We start from the raw sequence: 25,482 nt of genomic DNA on the forward strand, positions 1-25,482 counted from the left end.
TAGGTAAAGCCAAAATATTGTGGTCATTGTTGTATGTTGTAAGTAAATTGCAATAAAATGCATGAAATTTAATCAATGTTAAATTCATATAGTGTAGATCTCAAATAACATCTTGAAGATAATCACCGATTTATTGGTGTAGATCTCTCAGCTCTACGCGAAATAATTCGCTGCTTTCAATAAGGTGTATGTTCCCACGGAACATTCAATGCAATATATCGTTTTACCGTTATTGAAAAACTGTAGCACCTTGTGTTATTTAATATTGGAAGAGCACGTTGAAGGTAGTCATTGTGCGTATTTACACAATGTAGACCTCTCAGCACTACGCGAAATAATTCGCTGCTTTTTAAGGTGTATGTTCCCACGGAAAATTCAACGCAATATATCGTTTTACCGTTATTGAAAGTCTATAGTACCTTGTGATTCGAATATATTAAATTGAGGTAGTTACATGGTGATAATTTTTGCTTATCACGAATGGAGATTTTTCTTGAATGAAGTCAAATTTTTTGGGCATTTTTGATACTTTTTGGGACTTAATTGTTGAAGCAAAACTCTCAAAAATGCAAGAAATAAAGATCTCAATTGCAAAGTGTAAATATCACATGTAATAGGGGATGTATAATATACAAACACATTGAACACGACAATATTTACATTGACATTTACATAGGAATATGTTTTTAGTAGGAATATATCCTAAAAACCACTGGAATCTAAATAAATAAAAGTGCAGGGACCTATAGGTATGTAAAATACAACTATTAAAAAGATACATGGACCAAATCGAAAATAGCTGAAAATCCCGGACTTTTCTGCAAAATGGCTGAGGCCAGTGGAGGAAGGGCGCGCGCAGAGGGGGCTTCGGGTGGGATGGGCCTGGGCCTTGGTGGCCTTTGGGCCGGCCCAGGTTGGGCTAGGGAAAACCGACACAGGCGGTTAGGGGGGAGGGGGGCTCGGGCACGGGCGGTTTCCCGCCGCCGCCGCCGCTGCCGCTCTCCCCAATTCCGCTGCCGTCCGCCATTCGACCCTCCCGTCGTCCGCCTCGCTCCTCTGCCGCAGCCCGGCCGCCGTCGTCGACTCGCCTAGTGGGAAGGGGCCCTCCCCTCGTCGGATGAGGAGAGGCCAAGGACGGCGGGATTCCACCCGCCGCCGGCCGGTCCGGCGCGGTGAGCCGCCATGGCGGCCGCATACTTGCAGAGTAGCCTCCGTGCCTCCGGGGTTACGGCGTCGAGGACCATGCCATCATCTTCGTCGTCGTTGATCGGGGGCAGAGCTTCCATGGGCGGCGGAGTGCTGGGGACGGCCGGGGGTGCGTCGTCGGTGACCGGCGGAGTGGGCGACGAGGTGGGCGCGCCGTGCCGTCCCTCGTCGGGCACGGCCCGAAACCATGGACGGGGCAGTAGAGGGGCGGCGGTGGAGGCGCAAGCGCGATGATGAAATCGTCCTCCTCGCCGAGCATGGGCGACGCCAGCCCCGACAATAACCACTCCATGGAGGGTGTGTACTCCTGGGAGGCCGGCGACGCGAGGTCCGGCAGCGCGAAGGCCAGTGGCGCGAGGGCCTGTGTGGCCGAAGGCGGTGGCGCGGGGGCCGGCAGGGCTGAGGCCGGGGGCGCGGCAGGAGGCGGGGGCGTGGAGGCTAGCGCGGCGGAGGCCGGGGGCGCGGCAGAAGCCAGGGGCGCGGAGTGATCCAGGCGCGGTCGGCGGCCACCCGTGGTGCTCCGGCGGCGGCCATCCGCAAGGCGTCGGCTGCGGGGTGCCCACCGGCAGCGCGAGGTCCACCAGCAGCGCGGGGCCCACCGGCGGCTACTTCCATGGTGGCCAGGGAACTCTAGAACGGTAAGAACAACTAAGGGCAGATCATTGATTGCCATGTTTCTTACCTTTTGATTGTAGAGCAAAACATGGCTGATAACGTGTTAGAATGAAATTCTTGTTCTATTTCATTGATTGATGATGATATTTATATAAGGTGAAGAGGCACCAATATATGCATTGGTGTCCCAAACTTTTGCCTTCGCGTCCCAAATTTTCCAAAATTTGGGACACAAACAGTTACATAACTAACTATCTAATTAATCATTAACTAACTAATAATTAATCTAATTTAGCATAAATAATTATTCTCAACAATACTGACGCTTTAAACCGTTGATTTCGCCCAATACTACTACTCTCCCCGATGTAAAAGAGCTCTATTATTATTATTATTATTATTATTATTATTATTATTATTATTATTATTATTATTATTAGCTTCCTTGCTTGTACTAGGTGCCCTATATATATCCATTCATATCCTCTTGTACCTATCAAGAGGCAATAGCAGCAAATATTAATTAACATTGAATCACATAAGATAGATTATCCAAATTAGTCTAGGAGCACCTTAAAAAAATCAATAGACAATCAGAAACAAACAGAAGAAGACAGAAACAGCATCCATATATATATACTTGGAAACCTGAAACGAATAAACAGCTGGACATAAAAATATCACAATTTGTCTTATACATTTGACAACTCTCCTCCCTTCTCCCAAACTCTGTCCCATGGAGAAACTTCATCTCCTAATTCTGGTTCTTCTTCCCACACTCCTTGGGTTACCTCTGTTATACATCTGTGAGATCCTATGGCTAAGGCCCGAGAGGATCAGAAGGAAACTGAGGAACCAAGGTGTGAGGGGTCCCAAGCCTAGTTTGCTCCATGGCAACACCCAGGAGATTAAGAGGATCAGACAGGAGCTGGCATCTGATGAACAGAAGCAGGACACCAACAACTACATGTCCACCCTCTTTCCTCACTTGCTTCTCTGGAGAGAAACATATGGTATGTATTCAGAAGTCCCATCAAGCATGCATTTTTATCTTTGGTTTTTGTGTGGTTCTGTGCCAGTCAGATTCATGCATGTTCATATTATCATTTGATTGATGATCCAATTTTAGGCAGGTTTTTTTTCTTCTGATTTTGCAGATATTTGCACTGTCCAAAGATGCCATTGGTTGGATTAACTTTGCCTAGGCTTTGCAAATGGGCTATAGTTCTGCCACTGGTTTATACGGCAATTGAAATCAAGTTTTCTTAATCTAGTTTCCTTTGGTTTGTTAGCGAATAACAAAAGAAAATTTACAGAATGGCCATCAAACCATAAACCTTCGTTCGGGTCTTCTTTTAACAGTAACACCTATTTTTTTGTTTCATCAAGCTTTTCACAACTAGCAATCCATTGATGGAGAAAATCACTAGAAATTGACACAAGACTAAAAGAGCACCAGAATCTTTAGCAATTTGTTGGTGTGATTATCCTAAAAGAGAAAACTGCGTCATACTCAATTACATGTTCTGCACTGTGTTTCGCTCGTAGTTACTTCCAAAGGACAATCTTTTCAACCTTAATTAGTTGGGTGTAAAGATGATATCTCAAAAGACAGGAACAACAGCTCAGATAGTCAGATATAGAAATTTGGAATATCATGGCTGTACTTTTCGGACTTTTTTTTAAGAGATACAGAAGTTTGGAATATTTTGAGTTTAAAATATTGAAAACTAGAAGTTATCTTTTGATGTTGTAATTTTCTGTTAAACGTTAATTGAAACCTTGATGATATAAACTCTGCTCACCCTAAGCATGTGTGGACAATACTATAGTCTTCCTTCTTTTCAAAAAAATACTAGTCTTTTGGTTAATGATATATTAACTCTCTTGGTATCTGGAGTGTTGCTGGAGCCAAGTGATTCTGGATACATCCTTTTGTCCTCTTCTATACTATATATATGAACATGCTGCTGAACTACCCCTTAATAAAATGTGTGAAGTGATAGGTAGTTGGTTTTTGTTTTTGTTTTTGTTTTGCGAGTGTATAGGTAGTTAGTTGTTGATCAAAAAACAAATTTGACTCTATAGGTATCTATTCTTCCATTTTGTGTACAGCGACAAAACATCTCAGCTAAATTACATACTACAGAAATTTGGTGCTGTAGAAAATCAAATAATTGTGAGATCTATTTTGTCAGTTATGTCCATGAATTATATGGTATTATGAATTTTGCCACAGGGCCGGTATTCCTATACTCGACAGGAGCCATGGAGGTTCTTTATGTTGCTGACCCAGCCATGATCAAGGACATGAGCCACTGTACGTCGACGCAACTAGGGAAACCGACTTACATAAAGAGATCTCGCAAACCGCTCTTCGGCGAAGGCATCTTGGTGGCGAATGGTGATCTATGGGCCTATGAAAGGAAGATCGTTGCACCAGAGTTCTTCATGGAGAAGATCAAGGTACTACCTACTGCTACCAGAGTTCTTCATGGAGGGATATGCTGATTCTGTTGTTGTTTAATTTGCAGGTGATGATAAGAATAATCGAGGAGGCTTCTGTCCCACTTTTAGAAGGCTGGGAGACCATGCTTGACAATGCTGGAGGGAGTAGAGAGATCTATGTGGATGATCATCTGCGGAACTTCTCAGCGGATGTGATAGCGAAGGCGTGTTTCGGGAGCGATTTCACAACTGGGGAAGAGATTTTCCGCAAGCTCAGGCAGCTTCAGACGACGCTTTCAAAGCAGGATGCACTGTGGTAAATATATAAGCACACAATATTCTCTGTTCAAACTATACGGCGTAAATATTTTTATTGACCACCAAACTTTTTAAAGCTGATTTAACTCATAACAAAAGATATTAACATCTACATGCCAAATCAATACACCGTGAAAACATATTTCATGATGGATCTAGTAATGTTGATTTGGCACTGTTGTCTGCAGATGTTGATACTATTTCTACAAAGTTTGTCAAAAGTTTCACAAACAATATACGCCTTATATTTTGGAATGGCGGTAGTAGATTTTTAGCAAATTGGATTTAACCATATGCACAAAGTCTGAGAGTACATATTGTTCATAATTTTTTTTTTTGCGTTTGGTGGTTTATTATTATTGCTACTACCAGGAAGCGTTTACCAACCAAGAGTAACAAAGAGATACAAAAGCTAGAGCGAGAAGTCCGGTCGCTCATCCTGGATGTCGCAAACCGTGAAAAGAGCATCAACGACGACGACAGTAAGCATAACGACCTTCTTCGTACGATTGTCGATGGCGCTCGCCATTGTCCCGGATGGGGCGGCGGCACTGCGGAGGACTTCATCGTCGACAACTGCAAGAACATCTACTTCGCGGGGCACGAGACCACGGCGGTCACCGCCACCTGGTGCCTGATGCTTCTCGCCACTCACCGGACATGGCAGGACCGGGCCCGTGCCGAGGCTCTGGAGGTCTGCCATGGACGCCCGACTCTGCCCGACGCCGACGCCCTCCGGCGACTCAAAACAGTGAGATCATTTATATATATATATATGTATGTATGTATGTAGAGCCTACCACAGGTATAGGATGCCATGACAGAATCGGTAGTAGAAATTGTTTTGTTTCACCCTAAGAGCCTCTTTGGATCTCCCGAATCGTAACATACAGAAATAGGAAAAATGCAGGTATAGGATACCATGACATGTTGAATCCTTAATGAATTGAGAACACGAAAATCAGTAATATAAGTTATTCTGTTGCACCACAAGAAAAATGCAGAAAATTTGCATAGATACTAGTATACATCATAGTTGTCATAGACATAAAGGAATTTTTCAAGAGGTTAGACCTAGTTGATATATTTGATATTTTATATGTTGATATATCTTATGGGACTGGTTTTTTTACTCCCGAGCACACTATGCCAGTAATCAGTACCGTCCGTGTGCTCAACTGGGATCGTTTGATCTTAGCTTCTGACGTGTGCTGAGAATTAAGAGGAAACGGAGGAATAGACGCTGCCGTTACCTTTACACTATTGCGTTACAATGCATTTGAGAGAAATATTGTTTCGTTCTGATCTGAAAACAGTGGTCGCAGACGCTAATCTCTTACCTTTTCCGTCCCATAATTCTTGTCTCAATTTTGCCCAAATATGGATGTACCAATTCCTAAAAAACGTCTAGATACATGTAATATTTGACAAGAATTATGGGACGAGAGTATGTTTTAATGACAGGCCGATCTGAATCCGGCTAAGTCCACAAAAATGTGATTCTATAGAGCCACGAGGTGAGATGCAGATCTGAAACACCTAACATCTGATCGGTTCTCTCTCTCTGTATTATTCTATATACATATCCATTCTCTTTCAAGAATATGTGTTCTCTCTCTGTATATATATCCGTTCTCTCTCATGAACGTGTGTTTTCTCTCTCTATTTGACTTTGTCTCTCTCTATATATATCTTATATGTTCCTTTCATTCTTTTTGACAGATCACCATGGTGATCCAGGAGACGCTCCGGCTGTACCCGCCAGCATCGATGATGTACCGGGAAGCCTTGGAGGACGTGAAGCTCGGCGGCCTGGACGTGCCGCGGGGCACTATCATCCAGACTGCCATGCTGATGCTGCACCTGGACGAGGCCGTCTGGGGCCCCGACGCCCGCGAGTTCCGCCCGGACCGGTTCGCCGGTGGCGCTTCCGCGGCGTGTAGGCCGGCGATGGCGCAAATGTACATGCCGTTCGGCCACGGGCCGAGGGTTTGTGCCGGGCAGAACCTGGCTATGGTGGAGCTCAAGGTGCTGCTGGCGCGCCTACTAAGCAAGTTCGCGTTCTCACCGTCGCTGGGGTACCGGCATGCACCAGCGTTCCGGCTCACCATTGAGCCCGGGTTTGGCATGCCGCTCCTCGTCGCCAGGCTTCCATGAATAACTAGAGTACTCAAAACTTGGAGAGATTGCTTCTTTTCTTAAATTCAGTTTCATGAATTTATAATGGGTTATGTGTAACTGTGTGGAATTTTTCGAAACAATGTGCCTACCGCTCAATTTCTATTAAAGAAACCGCCATAACACACCGGTCTTATGAAAACTTTTGTTTAAAACATTGACGTATTTCTGGTTTTGCATACTGTCCACACAAGTGTCGTCTCTCCACACAAGACCAGGTTTCGTTGGCCCGCATAGGTCCCGGTTAGAGTATATGTACCCGCAGATCTACGAAGCATGCTTATACAGCACATATAATATACCCCCTCCGTTTTGAAATAAGTAGCGTGGATTTGTATCGGAATACAACATAGCTGTATACTTGTATTGTGTGGCATGACTATTCCTCGACACATTTGCAGTCCTACTGCAATAACGGTAAGGATTTGGTTCCTTACAATTAACTGCTACAACACTATGCATTTGGGAAACTTACCATTGATTTGCTTGTGACATGTGAGATTACGGGTCAGAATTCAAAGGTCACATAAACATATACCACGGATTTGCTTGTGATATGTGAGATTACCGTGGTTATTCTAATTTCTGCCAAATCTTACCCTAAAAGCTGTATGCACTGCCCTGCTGTTGCTTGGGAATGCGTTTTTTTACTCTGATTGCATGGTTTTTACAGCTGCCGCTGAGCTCTAAACATAAACATATCCATTAATTTGTCCAAAAAATGTGCCAAAAAAATTTGCGTCACGGAAATAGAGTGAACACGATCGTGTTGAATATATATATATTTCAGAAACTGATTTCCACATCCATGGTATGTGGGCACGATGAGTTGCAATCGTATGGAGCTAATAATGTAGTTTTGCATTTTAACCATCTGAGAACGGATATTTGTAATTATTTGATCATACGAAATACAAAAACGTCAGGATGGCCGAGTGGTCTAAGGCGCCAGACTCAAGTTCTGGTCCTCTTACGAGGGCGTGGGTTCGAACCCCACTTCTGACATTTATTTGTTACTCTCTTTTTCATTTCGTTCTTCTCTTACTTTTATTTATCGAGACGAGAGCATCTTTTGATCGTGTTGCCCAAAATCTTTTATCATTTCGTTCTTCTCTTATTTTTATTATCCAGATGGGAGCATCTTCTGATGATCTTGCCCAAAATGCGTTTCGAAGCTGCGATAGTTGTCAAATCCTTTAACCCATCTGAAAAACCTAACACCACATCTCGTCACATGTACACGGATGGCAAGAAACCCTAACTTCGCGCCCCGAGAGGACGATATGAACCTAAATTTTTGCTCGGTCGATTCCGTCCTAAAGTAGGAACTTGAGGAAAATCGGAGTTCGAAAAAACCGTCTCGACAACAAAGCGTCACCTCCCGACGATACGAAGCACCACTGGAACGAGCACGAAAAGGGGAGACCTTATTCCATGCCACCGCCGCACGTCGGCCCTTGAGAAATAAAGATGCCTGTCAAAGACTCTACACGGGAGAAACTACAGTTTCCACTGGCTGATCAGAATCTAGGAGAAGGGATCGTACCATCACCCAAAGAACCGATAAGTCCGATGATCTTCCGAAGGAGGTGAGGTGAGGTGACGGTGGAGCTAGAACGAGTTCTCTAGGAGAAGGGGTCATCCTCTTCTTCCTTCTTTTCCATATATATTTTTTTTGGAAAAGAGGCTTTTCAGCCCAGCTTTATTAAAAAGCCAGAGGTCTTATGCTGGTTAAACCAACTTACAGCATTCAGCACACGCCACCAAAACACAGCACCGTCTGAAAACAAAGAAACATTCCAGGCACACCCGACCAACCGAAGTTACAAGCAAAGAACAGAAAATCAACCCACGCCTTGCGCCTCCTTAATCGCCCCCTCCATGAGCTTCTCAGTGATAGCAACAGTCGCCGCCTTTCTCTTATCTGGAAGCAGGCACTTCCATTGCCGCCACGACTTTGAAGACCACCTGCAAAGGAGAACGGCAAACTTTTTGATTGAAGACCATATCATTTCTTGTAAGTCAAAGCGTCCACGCCACTGCAGCAAACAACGACCAGAACTTATGATTCTTGACTCTCCCTTCCTGGCGCATAACCAACTCGAAATTTTTTGCACAAGAAGTCGGCGTCCTACCCCAACCCAAGCAATCCCTAATAAAACTCCATCAGTAAAAAGCAATTGGACAAGTGAAGGTCAAGTGTTCTGCAGTCTCCGTCAGCCCACACAACTGACATCATTCCTCCCCTTGCCAACCTTTGGGAACTAGTTCATCCGTCACCTGAATACGTCCCTTGACACACATCCAAGCAAAAAATTTCTGCTTCAGTGGGATATGAGACTTCCATAAGTCCATCATCCGTAAGTCCTCACTCCCGGTATTCATCATCGCACGATACATCGAACTCGTAGAGAAGATCTTCTTTGGGGTTAGCTCCCAACGGGCCTCATCCCGTGCATCCTCCAAATGGACAGGAGCTAGCACCTGAAGTAACTCATTCCATTCCTCGGACTCCTCCTCTCTGAAGGAGCGCCTGAACGAAAGGCGCGGCCCATCATCCAGGAGCACCTCACACACCAAAGCATGCTGCTGTTCATTACAACAGAACAGCCTTGGGAAACGCACACTCAACGGCACCTGATCCAGCCAAACTGGATGCTTTTGCCATTGTGCAGATTATAGGCGCTACCCACCGCGAACCATTGTTTTACTGCATGTAGCCCTTTCCAGAATTGAGAAGACAGCGTAGTATTGGGCTGGAAGAAACCATTTTCTCCCATATATTTATTCCGAAGCAGGGTACAACTAAGGTCATTATCTCCCCGTTCCAATTTCATAATCCACTTAGTGACCAAGGTGGTGTTCCTGGTTCTGCTTTCCACAAAGCCCAAACCACCAAACTCCTTAGGCCGACAACGAAGCTCCCACCATACCATATGATACTTCCTTTGCGCACTGATCCCTTCCCAAAAGAACCGCGCTCGAATCATGTCCATTTTATAATGGATGCCTTCGTAGAGATGATAGAACCCCATGATATATGTTGGAAGGTTGTCTAAACAGGAATCAATCAGCACCTTCCTTCCTCCAAAAGAAAGGCTACCGCTCTGCCAACCCTCCAACCTCTTCTCCACCTCATCAAGCAAAATCTTCTTGGGGGACAAAGGAATGCCCAGATATTTCAATGGAAAAGTGCCAACCTGACAATTTAACCATCTCGCAATTTGCGCATGTTCCCCCTCCTCCACACCAAGCACAAACACCTCACTCTTTCTGGTAATTGATTTTCAGACCAGACATCTCCTCATAGCAATATAATAAGAACTTCACCGTGCGGATCGACTGCAAATCATTATGAATGAAGAGCACCGTGTCATCCGCATACTGCAAGTGTGAGATCCCCCCCGGGATCAAATGAAGCACCATCCCTCGAAGGTGTCCTTTGTCTCTTGCAGCTTGGATCATAGCACTCAGCGCATCCCCAACTAGATTGAAAAGAAGTGGCGAGAGTGGATCCCCCTGCCTCAAACCTTTAAAGGTTCGAAAATACTCTCCCAATTCACCATTCTGATTAATACAAACTTTTCCAGATTCCACCGCCGCTCTAACCCAGCCAATCCACTGTTGGCAAAAGCCCTTCCGTCTCAGCACCTCAACCAAGAACGGCCACCGCATTTATCGTAAGCCTTCTCGAAGTCTAGTTTCAGCACAATCCCTTGAGCTTTGCTCCTATCCAGCTCATGTAAAATCTCATGAAGTACCACTACTCCTTCGAGAATGTGTCTGCCCGGGATAAAAGCAGTTTGAACATTACTAATAATCCTAGCAGCCACTGGAGTCAGTCTCAGAGTAGCACCTTTGTGATAATCTTGAAAATAACATTGAGCAAACAAATGGGTCGATATTGTCGGATAACATTGGCCTCCTTAATCTTAGGGATGAGCATGATAACTCCGTAGTTAAGACGCCCCAGGTTCAATCTCCCCTAATAGAGTTCATCCATCAACTCCTTCACTAAATCTTTCACCTGTGGCCAAAATTCCTTGTAGAACTGAACCGGGAAGCCGTCCGGGCCCGGTGCCGTGTTGGTCTTAGTCTTCTTAATCGCTCGCTGAATCTCCTCCATGGAGAATGGTTTACACAGCTCCAAATTCTCATCTCTGCAGACACACTCGGTCTCATTCCAAATGTCAGACGCCAAATGTACCGACGTGTCAGGTTCTCGGCCAAAGAGCTGCTTGTAGTACCTTGTAATGTGTGCCTTAAGTTCCTCATTTTCCGTGATGAGGCCCTCCTCCCCTTCCAACGAGATGATCACCGTTTTCCTTTTACGTCCATTAGCAACCTTATGAAAGTAGCTCGTGTTGTTGTCGCCTTGCAATAACCATTGGGAAGCACCTCTGCGTTGCCAGTAAAGCTCCTCCGCCACATAAATTTTCACCAACTGATCCTCAACTAAGTATCTTGCTCGCCAATCAAAGGCACCCCTCGGGTTTGCCTCAGCGACTTTATCCATGTCATTCAACGTGGTCAACAGCCCCTGTTTCTTACGCCGCGTCTCCCCTCTAAGATTGTTCCCCCAACTTTTCATAAACTTGCGAAGGACAGTTTGTTGCCAATGCCAAAAATCAGCAGCATTGTCCTCCCCTCTGACAGGCCACCTATTGATCACCAAGTTTTTAAAGTCAGCCTCCAGGAACCATCCCGGTTCCATCCGAAACTAGAAAACTTTGTTCTGCACTTGTTCACCCAAGTTGACCACTATAGGATTATGATCCAAGCCCACTCTAGTCAATGTGTCCGCAATCACCCGAGGAAACAGCAACTGGGAGTTGTTGTTCATGAAAACTCTGTCCAAAACTTCCATAGTAGGCTGTTCTTGTTTGTACGTCCAAGTGAACCGACACCCAACACGATGAAGCTCTCTGATCTGCATAAGATTGATCGCGGCATTGAACTGCACCATAGCAGTCCTATGCAGCAAGCCCCTCGACTTATCACCACTAAACCTGATCAAATTAAAATCGCCCCCTAAAACCAGGGGCGCATCATTTGTCAGGACATGGTCCGAGATTTCCGCCAAAAATTCCGCTTTTCTCTCGTGCAATACTGGACCATAAATATTCATCACTTCCCATTGCAGTTTAGAGATTTTGTTCCTCACCACCATAACTCCCCCTGTGAAGCACCAATACAATCAAAAATATCATCTCGAGCAGCAATCAGAACCCCCCCCCCCCCCCCCAAATGACCCACAGCGAGTTTAATCGCCCAATGATAGGAGTGGGATCCCCCGAGGGACACCAGCTCTCTGTGAGTAAACTTTGCTTTTATAGTCTCCTGTAGACAGAACACAATCACCCCTTGTTGCCGGATAATTTCCAAGATCTGACTTCGCCGTGCTGCCGTCCCCAACCCCCTAACATTCCAAAAGAGCACACTCATCGGAATCGCGCCTTGCGACCTCCCCCCTTCTTCTTCTTGGAAGAACCCTTGTTCTTCTTCGAAGATCCATTAAAGTTCTGAGGAGTTTTTATATCTAACCCACAATCAAGCTATTTTTCAGATTCTTTCAGAGGAGAACATCCACATGCCTCCTCTAACACGCTCTCCTGTCTCTCCAGCACAGCCCCCTGCTCCCCCGAGGACACCCCTTGCTCCGAATCATCGTCATCTATATTTCATCCTGAATCATCATCTATCTACAGATAATAATATTTCTGTGCTCCGAGGTCGAACATCAACTTCACGGCAAGAAGAAAGCTAAGCCGACGTGGCAGTCCCGCCACGTGTTGTGTGTCCGTGACGTGGCACATCGCGCCTCCACCGCTCGCCGGCGCCGGACAACAGCATCTGCTTCCTCTTCTTCTCCGGCGGATGGAACAACACATTTCAGAGCTCGGCGCGGTCGCGGCACCGGTGGCTGACGACGCGGGCCTCGAGGACGTCGAACACGATCGTGCACTCGGAGCGCGCCACGGCGGCGCGCCGGATCACGCCGCCGAGGAGCACCACGGTGCCTGGCACCCTGGCCACCGCCTCCACCTCCATGGCCCCGCTCTCCACGTCCTCCGCCACCTTCCCCACACCCCCTTCCCCGCCCACAAGCCGGTCGGCCTGCAGCGTGAGGGCGGCGCGGACCACGGCGTCGCCGGCGGCGGGGACTTCCCCCGGCTCGATCCGGGCCTCTCCGACCTCCCTCCCGCGGTACGAGACGGCCGCGGCGCCCCCTGACGGGTAGGCGAAGGCGGAGGCGGGGTTGGGGTTGGTGACGGCGACGGCGAGGAGGAGGGTCAGGTTGAGGGTGTGCGACGGGGACGGGAGGAGCGAGAACCGCGGGGCGACGCCGGCTAGGGTTGCGGAGAGGAGCCGCGTGGTGGGCGGGCGGAGGCAGAGCGCGGCGAGGAGGAGGGCGAGGAGGAGCGTGAGGGAGACGGCCGCGGCGAGGGTGATGAGGATGCAGCGGCGGCGGCGCTGCCGGCGCGATTGGAGAGTGGCGGCGGAGGGGGTCGTCGGCTTCGACGACGATGAGGGGGAGGACGCCATTGGAGAAGGCGGAGCGATTTGGATTTTGGATTTGGGGATTGGGCGATGGCGGGGAATGCGGGAAATCGTCCGAACAGAAGAGAGCACCAAGAGGAAAAAAAAAAACAAGGGCGCGCTACCTAAGCTTAGCTAGTGAACGATCTCCAGTTATCCTCTTTGCCCGTATTCTCAAGTTACCTAAGCTTAGCTAGTGAACGATCTCGCAGTTCGCAACCACATGTATCTTTCACGAATAGATAGCTTATTATTATGGTACACACATGTCGCATTGTCCGTAAAAAATCCGTCTTATCAAACAAGCCGGTACAGAGAGAACAACACTCATATGGTATCTGAAGAACAAGCATCTTCAGTTGACAGTTCGGAAAAAGAAATTTCAACCTGGCTGGAGGTTTTAGGCCAAACTAGGAGCAACACGGCATTGCTGAGTGTGCAGAACCATGTTTTCAGCAGCACCCAACTCATGGCAGAAAAGTTGGGGAGCACAGCACACAGATGAAGTGGAACACGGCTAGAACTGGGACTTGTCGAGGCTGTCGAAGTAAGGGTGGTCCAGCGCAGCCTTGGCCGTTATCCTGTTGGCCGGATCGAACTGGAGCATTTTCTGCGAGGAACGAGGTAACGGAGATTGTTGTCAGCTCATAGCAAGATTCTGGATACAGATTGCTGCAACCTAATTGATGTAGCCATGGCAAATTAATGGCAAACTGAACGGAAGTGCACACGAAAAAAAAAGCACGAAATATAAAGACATCGATGAACAGGAATAAACTTGAATTGAAGAGACAGGAAACATGGGTAGCATGTCAAATCAGTTTTCTAGTTTACCGATAGCAGGTCAACTCCTTCGGGTTCCAGTGTAGGGACTGCACGCGTCAGCTTTTGTGCCTTCCACTGCGGATACTCGTGCCAGTCCCTCAGAGAAGTCACACCAGGCCAATCCTCCTCAGTAGGAGTTCCCAACAGCCTTGTCAAAAACAGTTTTAGTTAACGGCTCAATACATTCAGAATGTAAATTGATGGAAGATATATGGACTAGGAGGAAATATAAACAGATTATGGCAAGCATCAACTCATGAAATACCCGGTGTGCCTTGCAACTAAGTAAAAGTAGTTTTATCATAAGAAAAGTTGATAAATACATATTCAAACTACTCATGACTTCATGAGAAACAGGAGAAAGAAAAACCTGAAAATGTGTAGCAGTTGTTGTAACTCAGAGTCACCAGGGAAAAGAGCCTGTCTTCTGACCATCTCAGCTGTATAAAAAGTTTATAAGCATCAAAATAGGGGGAAAAGACTTCAATCAAACAGGAAAAATGTGTCATCTTGTAAGTTGAGAAGAGCCAGGAAAAACTTAAGCACTTGGCCAGAAATTCAAAAAACATGAGACCCATGTGAAATTGGAGCTTAAAATCTTTCACATTAATTTAAAATTAAAGAATTCAGCTTGCTTTTATTTCAAGACACGTTTGTACTTAACACTTAACTGGAATCCTTCCTTTTTCAAGAGCCTGTCTTTAGAATTAAAAAACCCACTTATCTGTATTTGATTATAGACAAGAGTGACCATCTCATAGTGTATTTTTGCTCTGATTGTACATAAGTAGTGCTTCCATATTAGGTGCAAGGATAAGTTATCCAAAGGCATGGATCAAAAGGAAATTTGGCTTACCGAAGATGCATCCAATGGACCAAATATCAACACCAGTTGAGTAATGTGTTGCTCCAAGCAATACTTCAGGAGCTCTATACCAAAGTGTCACAATCTACAAAACAGTAAACAGGGATAGAAATGATGAACTTATGTGGAACATAATGTTTGCTATCCAATTTGTATAGATGACTAGACAAGAAAGTACCTCGTGGGTGTAGCTTTTCATAGGAACAGTAAATGCCCTGCTTAATCCAAGGTCTGCAATTTTCAATATCATCTTCTCCTTGTCAACCAACAGATTTTGTGGCTTTAGGTCCCTACAATATCAAGGATGAATCATCGTAAATCACAGCAGGAACAAATGCAATACCATGGAGCGAATCGTTCCAGCAACATAGATCAGAGGGAAAATAATATCTAACCGATGAAGGACACCATGGCCATGGCAGTGTGCAATTCCTTTGCATAGCTGATACAAGAAACTCTACAGAAAGCAAATAAAATATCCATTAGCCCGAAATAAACCTATCAAAAGGATAATAGATTCCACAACTGCTATCAAATGGCCTAGATTAGCGACCATTGAAATTTACGAATAATTTGTTACGCACATAACTTTGGGGCATAAAACTAATTTATTCTTGTGCAACGAGGCAACAATTTATATGAGTTTCATTTTCGATGCTGAATTTGGACCAACCAACTTACAAACACATAGTACCGTTGAGATCCTGATTCCACATTTTTATCAGCAATTTAAATGGTTCAACGCTTCCATTCCTTTCAGGCTCTCAGCATTGAACAGAATTACTTCTCTCCGTATACATAAAACCAGCGTTGAACAGAATTACATTGTCAGAATGCAGAGCGGACACCGCCCAAGTCCTGATACGGATCGGCAACAACCAAAAAACAAGCACTGTTCTTGTTGTCCTCAGTCTGCCTTTAATTAAAAGCGGAGTGAGTCATTCCAACGAGTTCAAAAAAAACTAGGAGGGGCTATATACCTTGACGACCTCCGTGGGGAGGGGCTTGGGGGAGGGCCCGCGGCGGAATCCGTCGACGAACTTCTTGAGGTCGGTGTCGAGGAACTCGAAGACGAGGTAGAGCACGGCCTTGCCGCCCTCGCCCTTGGTGGCCTGCTCGACGGCGAGGAGGCGCACGACGTAGAGGGAGGAGGAGAGGAGCCGGAGGAGCGAGATCTCGCGCAGCGCCGTGGGCGGGATCCCTTCGTCGTCCATCTCCAGCCGCGTCTTCTTCAGCGCCACCACCTGCCCCGTCGCCTTGTCCTGCGCCTTGTACACTTTGCCGTACGTCCCTTCCCCTACCTTCTCCAGCTTCTCGTACTTCTCCATGGGCGCGGCGGCGGCGGTGAGGGCGGCGCAGGCGGCGGGTGGGGAGGAATAGGAGCAAGCAAACCCTAGGTTGGCTGGGGTGGGGGGATTTGGAGAGGTTTCAAATGGGGAAGGGAGGGAAGACGAAGAAGAAGAGAGAAGAAGGGAGGAGTGGCAACTGGAAATGGGCTGGGCCGGGAAATAAGGATAGGAATATTAGGACCTCTTTTTTTCCCTCCAGTGATCCTTTTCCTTGTGTTAGAATTTTCTTAGACATATATTTTGACTTCGGAATCTTAGTACAGTAACTTATAGTTTTATCAGGAATTTTTGTTTCTAATTTTCTTTTTCAGTTTATTCATTCTTTTATACCAAGTTTTATTGAATTTTGATGCAACTTATAGCTTTATCAGGGATCTTTGTTGTTGTTTTTTGTTTTAGTTTATTCGTCCCTTTAAAATATTTTATATTTGATCTAATAAGTCATTAAACTAGAAACAAGCCATATCCACCTTATTTAATTATGCTCGAGCTTCGCCGCTATTTACACGTGTAACTAGCATTGATTATTGCTCGCTTTTGTTTGTAAATACCGTTATTGAAAAATTCATCCGGTTTTCGATGTACTCTCTGTGTTTTGTAATAAAGTAGGGCGTATTAAATTTATTTTAGACAAAGCTTCGAACAGATGGAGTAGGCACTTGTGTGCTGTCATGTGTTTATACACGTAGTTATTGTGTATCGTACGTGAACTGGTAGCAGCGGCTTCAAATAGGTCATATATTAATTATCTTTCCCTCTAAAAATATAGAAACAAAGGAGTTCGTGTTCCCAGATCCGGCATAAAAGGCACAAGGTATAACAAGTGAGGAGCTCTACGGCTCATACTCTAACATCATTACTCCGATATATAGCTGCCAATTTGGATATGTGAATATTTTCTAAAAATTCTTGTGCATCCACAGTTATTGTTCCTCATCCTATAAACGTAGTAGCTAAATAATCCCATGGTGTTATATAAGGTAAGTATTGTATAACAGTTTGGTCTTACGTGAATTTTTTCCATTTCACTTTGTAAATCAGGTAACATGGGTTTCGCAATCAATAACATCTTCATCATCGAGAGTAAGAATAAGATTGGTCTAGAAACTGCGGGTCCGAATTAATTGTCGTGGGATCTTTTTTATTGTACCCCCTCCCTCATCCTCTCTGCAGCCACGATATGCTCGCGTCATCTTGGGGCCGGAACATTATAGAGTTGCCTGTTTTGCCGGTGAACCCACTTCAGCCTGGCATTGCTTGCGTCCACGCAAACAATTACGCCCAAGGAAACGTGGGAAGTGGCAGCGATGGGAACAACGACTGATATGGCGGAGTAGCAATGACGCTTCTGGAAAGAAAGGATTGGAGAAAATTCCAGCACCTGAAAAGAGTTTGGGAATCTTGATGTAGCTTATGGCTTTATTGGGGTTCTTTGTTGGCTGGTTTTTGTTTAACTTTATTCGTTCCTTGGAAATATTTTTTATTTGGTCTAATAGGTGATTAAAGTGGAGTATAATAGAAACAAGCCATAGCCCTCTCTTTAATTATGCTTGAGCTTTGCCGCTAGTATTTGTAAACTTTACGTGGTGTCCATTAATTATGAACCGTCCATTTTCCTCCGATTATATCAGAAGCTACTCCTTAGTACTCCAATTTGGATGCACTTACGCGTGCGGAGTATCATGTCAAAAACTAGATGAAGCACGAAGGTGGCAAGGGCGAAAACACAACCTAACCCGGTTAAAACAGACAGCCCGTGGAGATGATAAATTTTATGAGAGTTGTTTTTCTACGCCCGAGCGTCTTGCATTTTTTATCGCGTCCGTTCATCAATTCTGACCTGTCCGTCTGATGCGAATGCGGCGCACGCGGTGGGTGCCATGGAGGTCATGGAGGTCCAGCAGAATTCAGCCGAGTGAGAGATGGTGGATGTTCTCACACAATAATCAGAGACTACAAATTAAGCAGGGATCTAAGGTAAGGTACAGACACAAAAGACGTATGGATGGATCGAATGACACCACATCAGAATGCAAAATCTAACAGCATTGATTACCATCGACTTTTGTTCGTAAATACATGTTGTTCTGGAAGTTTTACGCGGTCTCCAATATAGAAGTAGAGTACAATTTCACCCGATTTGGGTATACTCCCTCCATTCCTTCATATAAGACGCATGATTTCGTTAAGACAAATCTTTGACCAAATGGAGCAGCAGACAATTGCCTCTATCCACTCTGGCTCAACCATACTAAGCACTGAGCATTATGCGTTATATATACATACCCTAGAAGAACAGACATTCATGATCCTTGTGTGTAAAGTTCTCTTTGAGAAGGAACACAACTACATCCTTTCCATTTCACCATACTTTTCCTAAAGGCTAAACCCGAAGTAGGGATCCTGTTTCTAAGTCAATCTCCAAACCCACAAGTCAAATATGATGTTTACATTTGACTTATGAATTTCGAAATTGACTTAGAAGCGGGATCGGATTGCAGCCCTATTCTGAAGTACCAGTACCAGTCAACATGTACTCTGTCTCTGCCAATGTTTCATCCAGAATTACTAGGGTCATCAAAACATAGTGATATTTAGGAAACAAGCAGCAGCATATCCACAAAAAGAAAAGAGAAAGAAACAAGTAGCAGTAAGGGCCAAATACGATTTTAAAAAACAAATAGTATAAAACATTGCAAACGAAAGCATGCAATTGGACAGGGTCTTTGGTTCCATTCATAACTGAAGCAAACACAGATCGAGCATTTGAAGGACACAGTTGGACTAATCAGCTTATTCACAAAGAAAACCAAACTCATAAATTTTAAAATCGACCTATACCACTGTCACAATTGGACAGAGAATCTTCAGAGCTTGAAGCATTCCCCCCTTTTTAACACTTTGTTGAAACCGAAACGGAGCTCTCAAATGCAGAACCCATGTGGCTGATGATGAACTGGTAGATCTTGCGCTTGAGCTGCTCGACGTTTTCCTTGGTCGCCACGTCCTCGGCGATCTTCCCGACTCTGTCAAGCCAGTCGCTGATCTTCTTGAAATTCGAGAGGACCATGGTGATGTGGCCACTATGCTTCCCTCTTGTTGCAATGCTGTTCTGGTCTTCAAATAGGTGGAAGCCCATGTCGATGGCGTCATCCACAAACCTCAAGAACCAGGCTTGCATATCGCGCGACAAGGCATCGACGAGCTCAATTGTTTCGATCAATCCCGGAGTCTTGTTCCATGCGTTGGCAGGGAGAGGTGAGGCCCTGGACAGGACCTTGGCAGAAGCTCCTCCTCCAAGTGGTTGCCTCATTGAAAGACTTGCTGTTCTTGGTGGTTCCACTGCAGGAGTCTTGGGCTTCTCGGTGCTCTTCTTCTGGCAGGTGGGTCCAGTGGCACTGTTGATTAGCTTGAGGACCTCCAGATCAGTTGCTAATGCTGCTTCAACCCATTGGGTAGCTGATTTTTCCAAGAATGCAGCTTCATCTGCTCCGTTGCCCGCCATAGACTCAGCGATTTTCTTCCACCTGAGAGTGTCTTCGTAGACAGCAAGGAATAGGTCCACTGTTGGGAATGGATTGGAGGTTTTCGACGATGAACAAAGTTCAGAAAACTTGCTGCAGATAAAAAAAATTGACACAATGTTACAACCACTACCACTGTACTGACTTACAAAGGCTTCGGTTTGACTGTCAGTTACCTTAGGTTCCTGATAACTGATTCAGTGATCAATGCCTCCTGCAGAGCGTCAGCTGCAGCAGTTGCTGCCGCATCTCTCCTTTCAGTAGCTTCCTGCAAAAATAAATGGGGCATTAGAAGGTTCATTGAATTGTTTTGCTTTTCTTAGAGGGAATTGAATGGATCTTGTTAGCAAAAGGAAACAACACTGCATACCTTTCCAATCTTTGAAAGTTTATCTGAAACAGAACCCAATGGAATGCTGCCATCAGTCCATTTAGGATCATGAAGCATGATTTTCGGAACAATGGTTGTTTTAGTCTTCACTGCAGCAGAATCCATCCTCTTTCGTGGCTTTGGCCTCTCATCAACAGATGAATCAACATTACTGGATAGTTCTGTTGTAGCATCACTTAGCCTCCATGACATTGCTTCCTGGAGTTACAGAAAGAGGCAAGCTGTGTTATTGGGCAGGTGCACGACTTCACAACACAAAGATAGTAAACAAAATGTCATTGCTGCTCAAACAGACAAGCATATGGATATGCTATCTACACGGACGAAATGTTTCTCTCAATTCTTTTTGAATACAAAATCGATTGAAGGAAATCACCACGGGATTGTAATGATGTTGGGCATAGCAGCAATACACTTGACTAGATATGACAAATGCTCTTGGTACTCTTACATATATTGAAACTTTGAAAGTAATGTGGAAAAATAAACCGAAAAATGCATCAGGACATCACTAGTATTTGTTTATCCTATAGCAAATACAAGCACTCTCAGTTATGATACTTTCAAAGTAAATCTACATGCATATGAAAATATGCTTGCCTGATACAGAACTAATAACCGGAGTATACTGTGGATTGACTTGATGGAAATAGTCTAATGCATAACAAAGATTTTAATTTAGCATTCACTACTCTAATGCCAATCTACTGAAAATATACTCTTTTTTGAAAAGGGGAAAAGCCACATCGATGCACAAAGCCACTACTTAAAAAGTTAAAATATACTAGTAGTCTACTAGTCTACTACTACTGCCAAGCAAGCCCATTGCCATGATCCCAAATTTCCAATTGCAACACAATTAACAGTGAACTTGTTCCTTACCTGAGAACTCAGAATACTATCCCTGCCCAACTTGCCCCGGGACTTCATCACCGAGCCTCCTGCCGCGGCAGCTGCAAGAGCCATGGCCGACTCGTCCCAGCTCTTCCTCCCCGGCTTCATGGCCGACCCGCTCGACAAATCCGTCATCTTCGAGATGCCAGCCACCAAGACCCCGACCTTCTTCTTGCTTCCCCCTTCTCCCGAGAGCCGCCGGGAGCTGGGCGACAGGGATCCCCGCCTCCCGCCGCCTGCCGGCGACGCCGCTCCCCTCCTCCCTCCTGCCGGCGAAGGCTGCCTGTACCTCGACGGCACGACAATCGCCGGCTCCTTGGCCGCCCTGCGGTTCTCCTCCTGGGCCGCGACGAGGCTGGGCACCACCCATTTCGACGGCGCCGGCGAGGACGCCCTCGACGTGCCCCTTACTGCGGGGGAGGCAGCTCTGGAGGCGGCTTTTACCGAGGGCGACGCCGCCCGTGACGCACCTTTGCCTGCAGGCGACGGATCCCGTTGCTTCGCCGGCGCCGGGGACGAGAACCGCCGCTTCACGGCTGTGCACCCGCCTGCTGGCCCGGCGGCGTCGGGGAGCGAGACGTTCCTCGGCGCGAGCACCGTCCTTCTGGCGGCGGCAGCAGCAGAATCCGCGGTATCGCCGGATGAACCGGAGCCGGAGGGCAAGAGCGGCGGCGCGGAGTCGGAGGGGGAGCCGGCGGGCTGGATGAGGTACCCGCGGGCGCAGGAGGCGGGGCGGACGACGAGGGGCTCGGGGGTGCCGACGCAGGGGACGGCGGCGCGGGAGGACGGGACAGGGCGGAGCCCGACGGCGCGGGGCACGGGTCGGGCGAAGCGGAGGCGGTCGACGTGGACGAGGCTGCCGACGACGTGCGGTCTGTCGGCGAGAAGCGCGTCGGCGTCGGCGGGCGACGGCTGCACGTAGGTGGAGTGGAGCCCGTCGGAGAGCTGCAGGAGGAAGCCGTTGGCCGGGCAGGAGAGCAGCGAGTCGGCCGTGGACGCCGTCAGGGCCGGGACGACCGCCGTCACCTGCAGCGCCGGCGACCGGTGCTCCCCCGCCACCCGCTCCTCCGTGTGCATCGCCTGCAGCAGCCGCAGCAGCACCCCCGGCGTCACCGTCGCCATCCCTCCCCCGCCGGTCAAGCCGAGAAGAGAGAGCGAGAGCTCGGATTTGGGGAAGCGAGATTTGGGGGAAGGGAGGGATTTGAGGAAGAGGGGGGAGAGAGACGTTGGAGTGTAGTGGTTCTTCAGTGAGGCACGGGAGTTCAAATTTCAAACGGCCAGCCTCTGTGTCAGATGGTGGGGCCAGTTGTCAGTTAGTGGGACCAGTAGTCAGTGGCAGTTCACGGGTGGCGGTTGGTGCTGCCTTGATTCAGCCCCCGTGTCAGGAGCGGGGTGTCAGTTAGTGGGCTCGGTAGTTTTTTTTAGGGGAAGTGGGCCCGGTAGTCAGTGAGAGTTCACGGGTGGCGGTTGGTAGGAGCTTCCTGGGCTTGGCCTGGAGTATGGGCCCTGGTGGGCCTGGAAAGAGGCCCGTTTTGATACTCTCATGCCATTTCTCGTCCCCTTTTGGTTCCTTCTTCTTCTTCTTCTCCGACAACGGCGCCCGGCGGCGGCGATCGCACTGCCCTGGTCGGTCGTCCTGCGCTTCCTCGTTCACAGATCCCCGGCTCCCGCCACCGCCACCGCTCGCTGGCCTCTGGAATGGAGGGGGAGGGGGATCGGGCGGCGGCGCAGTACAAGTTCGGGCCGTACATGATCGAGGCCGGGGGGGTCTTCCACGCCACGGCGCTCTCCTACGCCATGGTCAACCTCCGCCCCGTCCTCCCTGGTAGTCAGTCTATCCACGCTTCGCTACTCTTACTTGCTTGCTTGCCAACCACCATCTTAGTCAGACTGTCACGGTGTGTTTCGAGGAAGGAATCGCGTGTCAATTTATTGTGCCGGAGATTACGCACTGCTGGCCCTTGCCGTCGCGGTTGAACTGATAAAAAGGATAAGAAGATCACTTCTGAGGTCACTGTAAATATCGAACACGCTTGACCTTGAGTTGACTGTTAGTGGATCCCTACTTAGTTTAGCTCAAGAGCACGCATGCTTAGTTTTGTGTTTTTGGGCACATTGCTCCCCTTTTCAAATCCAGAATTTTTAACAAGTACTCCGCGAGCAATCGAGCCTATTTCGTTTCACTTGGCACGAAAAAGCAGGGAAAAAAGGCCGTTGAACCGGAGTGGGCTTGCCTTGATCAGTACTGGGTCCCCAAACCTTGATCTCAGGACTCAGGATCATGTAATGCATGCCTTCTTATGTGGAGTAGTTCTTAGTTTGCCACTTGCACCTTGCTATGTAGGTCTTACACTTCCACATATAAGCTAGCATTTAAATTATCTGTTTGGACAATTGCAGATTCAATCCCATATTTCCATTCAAACGTATTTAACTCTTATTTACAAAGCAGCATGTCCATGAATGGCGGAGTACTATTTTGTAGCTTACTGGCTTGCCATTCATGCAGCTTTTGAAATTTGGAGGTCCTACTAAAAATGACATGTTCGGTTAGATTTGTGTGCCGTATAGTCACATCTCTTGTATAGCAGCTATTTGTGATATTCGATTTCCATCTTTTTATTTCTGGCCGCCTTTCTATATTTACCAGTGGCAATCTTACTCTGCAGGTCATATCCTGTGTTTTGGGAAACCCATCTCTGAGATTCAGTTAATGATAATGCTAATGGCATGTGGGGGCTGGGTCTTCTGGTTCGGTCAGACTATTGATAACTTGCTTGTTTATGCTTTAATAAAACTCATGATGACAGTCCAAACACTACCAGTATAAAAGAAAGGTTTAAGACTTTGCACAATGAAAGATATGCTGTACATATTGTTTTCCTAGGCTTTTGTGCTGATATGTAAATCAAATCCAGACACTTGAAACATTATGCTAGAGCTTGGCATTCATGTATAATGATTCATAAAAATAGTTGAAACTTGATTAATCCCTCAATTTGGGTTTAAAAAAACATACCTGATATCATGTCATCACAATCAATTTATCTTTCATCAGAATTTTGTCGAGTCTTATGCACCAACCAGTTCCAATGCCAACCTATTCATATGATTTATCTACCTATGGTATATAACTTTTACTTGAGGTAGTGTATCATTGCCTTTTCTGTCCTGTCATTTAATTTGCAGTGTAAAGTCCTGTTTTGGTTTGAACTTCCATATGTTGCGAGCACATTTTTTATATATCATATGCTTCATTTTTCCTTGACAATACATACATGTCCTTGTGTGCCCAAAGCGTGAAGTGAAACGATTTGCAGACCTAAGTTCTGATGAGACTTGTGATATATGGTTAACTGCAAAGGAAGTTGGTGCGCAACTCGAGCAGTACCACAAAGCTTCTTCCCTCACATTCACGATTCAGGTAAATTAATGGACAACTCACGCTTCCAAATTTTATATAGTTGATTCATACAACTTCAAGGGATATACCATGTTGGTTTTGCTATCGGATTACAGAACAAATAGAATTGGCTAATAAGTTACATACTTGCATTTATGCTGCCATATGATGATGATGCAAAGTTTGTTAGCTATTGTTTGGTATTTTACTCTGCTTCTGCTAATTTAATATACGGAGGAAAAAGAAGCAATTCATGATTGATAACTATTTGTATTACAGGATGGTCCTGAATCTGGCCAAACGGTTCCTCATGTTCACATCCACATCCTCCCGAGGAAGAAAGGAGATTTCGAGAACAACGATGAAATATACAATGCAGTATGTGTGGTCTATTGGCATCCATTGATCACGGTGTTTTTCCTCTCAGATAAAAGTTACTGTTTTATTCTGAACAGATCGATGCAAAAGAGAAAGAAATGAAGGAGAAGCTTGACCTGGACATCGAGAGAAAAGATAGAAGCATGGAAGAAATGGCTCATGAGGCCACCGAGTACCGCGGTCTTTTCTCCTAGATAGATGCATTCTCTAAAATGAACTGTAATTTCAACCTGCTGCTTTCCCAGAAAAAAAGCCTTGTAAAATTGCTTGCCTTGCATGGTACCTATGGAGCTATTGGTTTCTATGGGCCTGGTGGTGTGCATTAGTATACTTGGGATTTGGAAGAGTTGTTGTTTGTTGGAAGAACACATCGTGCTGTTTATTTATCCTTGTATATATATTCCATGCCGGTTGGAAATATCCGTATTCTTGTTTCTCCAACGATCATCTTCTTGGAAAGTGAAGATGTGATATATACTTGGAACATAATGATTAAGGTGCTAAAATAAAATCAATCACGAAAAACAAAATAAATTGTATTTGAAGTT

At 46.1% G+C, this 25,482-nt stretch overlaps 5 protein-coding genes and 1 non-coding gene across 7 annotated transcripts; 3 read left to right on the plus strand and 3 right to left on the minus strand.

Moving 5' to 3' along the window:
- The first annotated feature begins 943 nt into the window (after positions 1–943).
- LOC100833435 (cytochrome P450 714C3) lies at positions 944–6,907 on the plus strand. Of its 2 annotated transcripts, none has more exons than XM_014901960.2 (5): positions 944–1,844; positions 4,061–4,287; positions 4,356–4,585; positions 4,960–5,338; positions 6,310–6,907. In XM_014901960.2, the coding sequence occupies exons 2-5, from the start codon at positions 4,090–4,092 to the stop codon at positions 6,742–6,744; spliced, it is 1,242 nt and encodes a 413-aa protein (XP_014757446.1). In that variant the 5' UTR covers positions 944–1,844; positions 4,061–4,089; the 3' UTR covers positions 6,745–6,907. The 2 variants fall into 2 exon arrangements, with proteins under 2 accessions (XP_014757446.1, XP_003577857.1); XM_003577809.4 differs by lacking the exon at positions 944–1,844 and adding an exon at positions 1,851–2,834.
- Positions 6,908–7,686: 779 nt separating this feature from the next.
- Positions 7,687–7,770, plus strand: TRNAL-CAA. The gene has a single exon. It is a non-coding gene; the product is annotated as a tRNA-Leu (tRNA).
- Positions 7,771–12,419: 4,649 nt separating this feature from the next.
- LOC112268874 lies at positions 12,420–13,356 on the minus strand. Its single transcript, XM_024455096.1, has one exon. It carries the CDS (start codon positions 13,309–13,311, stop codon positions 12,658–12,660), a length of 654 nt encoding a protein of 217 aa, XP_024310864.1. The 5' UTR covers positions 13,312–13,356; the 3' UTR covers positions 12,420–12,657.
- Positions 13,357–13,531: 175 nt separating this feature from the next.
- On the minus strand, positions 13,532–16,481 carry LOC100833738 (cyclin-dependent kinase B1-1). The gene is made up of 7 exons (XM_003577810.4): positions 15,976–16,481; positions 15,391–15,452; positions 15,174–15,285; positions 14,987–15,080; positions 14,501–14,570; positions 14,140–14,278; positions 13,532–13,915 (listed from the first exon to the last, which is right to left on the minus strand). The coding sequence occupies exons 1-7, from the start codon at positions 16,321–16,323 to the stop codon at positions 13,823–13,825; spliced, it is 918 nt and encodes a 305-aa protein (XP_003577858.1). The 5' UTR covers positions 16,324–16,481; the 3' UTR covers positions 13,532–13,822.
- A 2,530-nt stretch (positions 16,482–19,011) lies between these two features.
- Positions 19,012–22,387, minus strand: LOC100834049. Its single transcript, XM_003577811.4, has 4 exons — positions 21,142–22,387; positions 20,239–20,457; positions 20,045–20,136; positions 19,012–19,961 (listed from the first exon to the last, which is right to left on the minus strand). The coding sequence occupies exons 1-4, from the start codon at positions 22,273–22,275 to the stop codon at positions 19,238–19,240; spliced, it is 2,169 nt and encodes a 722-aa protein (XP_003577859.1). The 5' UTR covers positions 22,276–22,387; the 3' UTR covers positions 19,012–19,237.
- Positions 22,388–22,703: 316 nt separating this feature from the next.
- Positions 22,704–25,356, plus strand: LOC100827306 (bifunctional bis(5'-adenosyl)-triphosphatase/adenylylsulfatase FHIT). The gene is made up of 4 exons (XM_024455097.1): positions 22,704–22,980; positions 24,431–24,577; positions 24,836–24,934; positions 25,012–25,356. The coding sequence occupies exons 1-4, from the start codon at positions 22,852–22,854 to the stop codon at positions 25,126–25,128; spliced, it is 492 nt and encodes a 163-aa protein (XP_024310865.1). The 5' UTR covers positions 22,704–22,851; the 3' UTR covers positions 25,129–25,356.
- Positions 25,357–25,482: the final 126 nt, after the last annotated feature.

Source organism: Brachypodium distachyon, chromosome 4 (genome assembly GCF_000005505.3).
Source record: "Brachypodium distachyon strain Bd21 chromosome 4, Brachypodium_distachyon_v3.0, whole genome shotgun sequence".
NCBI classification, from domain to species: Eukaryota; Viridiplantae; Streptophyta; class Magnoliopsida; order Poales; family Poaceae; genus Brachypodium; species Brachypodium distachyon.